Genomic DNA, 4,313 nt, shown 5'->3' on the forward strand with positions numbered 1-4,313 from the left:
AGCCGGCACCCGGGGCCCCACGCCCATCTAGGGCTTGCTGGGCTCAGAGGCTGAAGCACTCAGTCAGACCCTGAGCCGGCACCCGGGGCCCCACGTCCATCTAGGGCTTGCTGGGCTGAGAGGCTGAAGCACTCAGTCAGACCCTGAGCCGCCTGTGTCTGTCAGAAACTACTCTCTGCTGGACAGGTACCTCTGTCACAGGAGGAATCCAGGCATCTGAAGGGAGGTTCCCAGTTCCTCCTCTTTACCCCAGCATGTCTGCTCCACTCACCCAGGGGTCACCTGGACACTCCTCTCCATGTCTCTTTTTCTCTTGACCCTATTGCAATCCACTTCCCCCAAATCCTGCACCATCGGTTACCACCCCACCAGCTGACCCTCTCCTCAGCCTGTGAACAGGCAGGTGCACCCTTAAAAACTTTCCCATCACCAGTCTGAGATACGATCTCTGTCTTCACGTGAAGCTTTCTAAAGGAGATTCTCACAGGTCACCTCACCAGCCCACCACCTGTTACTCCACGTTAATCTGCCTACCTCGTGACCTGTTGCTCCCCTAGAACTTTTCCCTCAGGTGTCACTGAGCACCTCGGGGATAGGCTGAACTGTCCCTGCCCAGCCCTGCTGCACCGCACCCCTCTGCACCATCAGGCAGTGCTGACCTTCCAGGCTCCTCCCCTGGGCCTCAGTGCCGAGACCCTTTCCCAGAACCCCTCTCACAACACCAAATTTATCTGGCCAATAAAAAAGGAATTACCCCAAGTTCTGACTGTCTCTGTTTTTCTCTAAATATACTTTCTCCTTTGGCAACAGTGTGATTTCACTTCTCTCCCCTAGAGTCAAAACTCCTATATTTTTACTGCCCAGCCAGTACCTACACTGGCATGTCCCGCAGGAACCTCAAACACAAACTACCCAGAGATGGGCCTTCCACCCTCCCTCCAGGGTTCCCACTGCTGTAACAGCACCTCACAATCAGACTCAGCACCCTAAGGGCATCTGTGATTTGCCCTTTCTCTAACATCCAAATATCAGGGGACACTGGACCCAGGAAGACACAACACTTTCTTTTCCCTGGGTCAGGTGTCACCAGCTCCCACACGAATGACAACACCAGCCTTCTCATTGGTTTTCTAACCTCTAGTTACCACTTTTGAAGACATTTGTCTTCTCGTTTTTTGGAGACAGAGACTCACTTTGTTGCTCAGTCTAGAGTGCTATGCCATCATTATATCTTACAGCAACCTCAAACTCCTGGGTTCTTGTGACCCTCCTGCCTCAGCCTCCCAAGTAGCTGGGACTATAGGGACCTGCCATGACATCTGGCTAATTTTTCTATTTTTAGTAGGCACATGGTCTCACTCTAGCTCAGGCTGGTCTCAAACTGCTGAGCTCAAGCAATCCACCTGCCTCAGCCTCCCAGAAGGCTAGGATTACAGGCGCGAGCAACCGCGCCCCGCACAAGACATTTGTGTTAGTATCAAATGTTTTCAAGAGCTCTAACCCCATGAAGAACAAAGTCCAAACTCCTTAGCCTGGAATTCAAGGCTCCTTGTAAGCACAACCTGATTTCCTACAAATCTCTTTACACACTTCATGGTGCAAGATAAATAAATGCATCCCTTATATGTGCTGTTAGAACGACCTCTGCCTTTAGCATCTTCTGCCCTTCACCTGCTATTCTCTTCCACATGAGATCTTACAACTTCTTCAATGTTTATCCCCAAGCTGCCTCTTCCCAAAGCCTCACCAATAGGCTCAGCAGGAAGTCAGCCCTCTTCCCAACAGCCACAGAATTGTTTCTCCATCTCTCTCTTTTTTTTGTTTTTTTTTAGAGACAGTCTCACTTTGTCGCCATTGGTAGAGTGATGAGGTGTCACAGCTCACAGCAACCTCCAGGTCTTGGGCTTAGGTGATTCTCTTGCCTCAGTCTCCCGAGTAGCTGGGACTACAGGCGCCCACCACAACACCTGGCTATTTTTTTGTTGCAGTTTGGCCGGGGCCAGGGCCGAGGCCCTACTCATTGAGTCACAGGCGCCACCCAGTCTCTGTCTCTCTTACAGCACAACTGATTTTCTAACTTGTTTAATACTTTGTGTAGGGCTTATTCCCAGACCAGTCCACAAACAGACTGTGTGAAAACACAAGACAGCAACAGCAGCTCATAGCTACTGGCCATGTGCTATGTGCCAAACTCTGCCCTAAAGTCCTAGGAAACCTCTCTACCCGTTCAGTGGAGACAGGAGGAAGCTGACTCAGAGAGAGGTTAACCTGCCCAAAGGGAGACAGTGAGAAGGGCAGGGCCAGCAACCAACCCAGTCTGGCTCCTAGGCTGCACTACCCTGCCCCCTAAATACAGAGCAGAATGTGCAGTGTGACCTTTCTGGTTTGAGTCTCAAAAAACATTTTATATCTGGGCATAACCGTAATCCCTTAGTAATATATAGAAAGAGAGACAGACAGGGTATCTTCAACAGTGGCTCCCTCTGCAGAGCAGGACTGAGGATCCAGGCAAAACAGACTCCAGTTTCCATTTCAAACCCTTTAATGGAATCTGCATGTTTAAATACCATATGTGTTTCTTTCCAAGTCAATGACTCCTTTGGAACCCTTCTCTTTTAAAGGTTCCTTCTTCTGTTTTCCCTTTAGCCACTTGTTGTTCAATGAACACCTGGAAAAGCCAAAGCTCAAGGGAAACAAGGTGCCGGCCAGTCCACCACGTCTCAAGGGAAACAAGGTGCCGGCCAGTCCACCACGTCTCCCAGCGCTGCTGACAGCACGGCAAGAAGGAGCACTTGAAATGTGTGATTTGTGGCTTGTGATGACACATAAACTTGTAAAAATACTCAAATGTTTAAAAAAAAAAAATTTGTAGAAAGGCTTACCTTTTAATTTCAAACTATTTTCCAGTGTTATAAAATTTTCATAGAAGATGAAATATATCTGAGAATAGTTGGCCTCAAAAAACTGCTTAAGATCACCCACATCCACATTATCTGAAAAGAACAACACAGAATCACACATCAGAATTCAGAAACCAACTTCACAGAAATGAAGGAAAGTAAAGTTAGTTGTATTCCCTTACATAAGACAAAACAAAACAGTATCCTCATTAGTTTATTCTCCACCCAGAAAAGCTCTGAAGTGCATCTGGGGCACCACCGTGGGGCCGATTCAAGGTCAGAGTGGACGGGGTACAGCACGTAAAGAGGAGACGGGTCTAGGGTCTAACAATATGACTTGTTAAGGAATAGGGACATGGGGGTTCATGGAAAAGGCACCTTTGACACAAGCCACGAAGAAAGAAGGGTTTGTCCCCCTGAAGAACAACTCTGCAGGTTCAGGTTCTCCATGGACCAATCTTCCCTCCCTCCCCACCAACATCAGTCTCTGGACATGAAAAGCCAGCTCAGTTGAACTGGCCATACTCTCCCCTAATTCCACCTGCCCCCTTCATCTGGGCCCACATATGTCACCTGCCCTCTAGCCTCTCGATGACCTGTCCCTCTTCCCTGTGTGCGCACTGTAGGGCCTGCCCTGTGCTCCTACAGTTGTCCCTATTTTACAAACTTTGCTGAAGCCAGGGACTGCAGATAGGCAGGCAGGTAGTAGAGCCCAGCCAGAACTGCCTTGAGGGCTGAGTAGCCAAGCAGACATCCATCTGGGTACATTTTCCTCAGCAAAAAAGGTTGTGTGTGCCATTGACAGGGTCCTGATCAAGGAGTGGACTTAATGTGGGAGAATTTATCAGTAACCTGAGGAAAATTAAAAATGGCTTCCTTAAAATTCCACAGGGAAGGCCAGGTGTGGTGGCTCGCACCTGTAATCCTAATAACTAACATATTTACCTGTGTAAAGAGCAGCTAAGAGTATCATTAACCCACATGGTTATGATCATGCTTATGACCTACACAGTTTTGCCAAGAATCTGCCAGTACCAAGGAAGAGTTTTGTGCGTTTTAACTCCAATGCAAACTGCCAGCCACTCTGCCACTAACGTGCCCTCTGCCCTAGGCATACTGCACTCAGCTCCCACACACTCACCACTCACCAGTCGGCTGTTACACCCCCACCCACCCTGTGCTTCCCCTGTCACAGAGTATGTCACACTGCACTTAATTCTCACAGAATCTCAACCGAATTTCTGGCTTAATTTGGACTGAATGATCTGACTTCTCTGTTAGATAGATCCCTAACTTCAGGGAGTCCACAGCCTATCTCATACACCATTGTATCCCCTGCAACTAACAATATCTAGCTCAATGTTATCTTTTTTTTTTTTTTTTTGAGACAGAGCCTCAAGCTGTCCCCCTGGG

General features: G+C 48.4%; 1 protein-coding gene across 1 annotated transcript in view; it reads right to left on the reverse strand.

Annotated features, from left to right (window-relative positions):
* Positions 1-4,313, reverse strand: part of RALGAPA2 (Ral GTPase activating protein catalytic alpha subunit 2) — a 374,339-nt gene that overhangs the window by 341,825 nt on the left and 28,201 nt on the right. The window contains exon 2 of the mRNA XM_023518389.1: positions 2,883-2,993. Coding sequence (XP_023374157.1) covers positions 2,883-2,993 — 111 coding nt within the window. The remainder of the gene's footprint in view (positions 1-2,882; positions 2,994-4,313) is intronic.

This window comes from Otolemur garnettii, unplaced genomic scaffold (assembly GCF_000181295.1).
Source record: "Otolemur garnettii isolate 467f Iridium unplaced genomic scaffold, OtoGar3 scaffold00136, whole genome shotgun sequence".
NCBI lineage: Eukaryota > Metazoa > Chordata > Mammalia > Primates > Galagidae > Otolemur > Otolemur garnettii.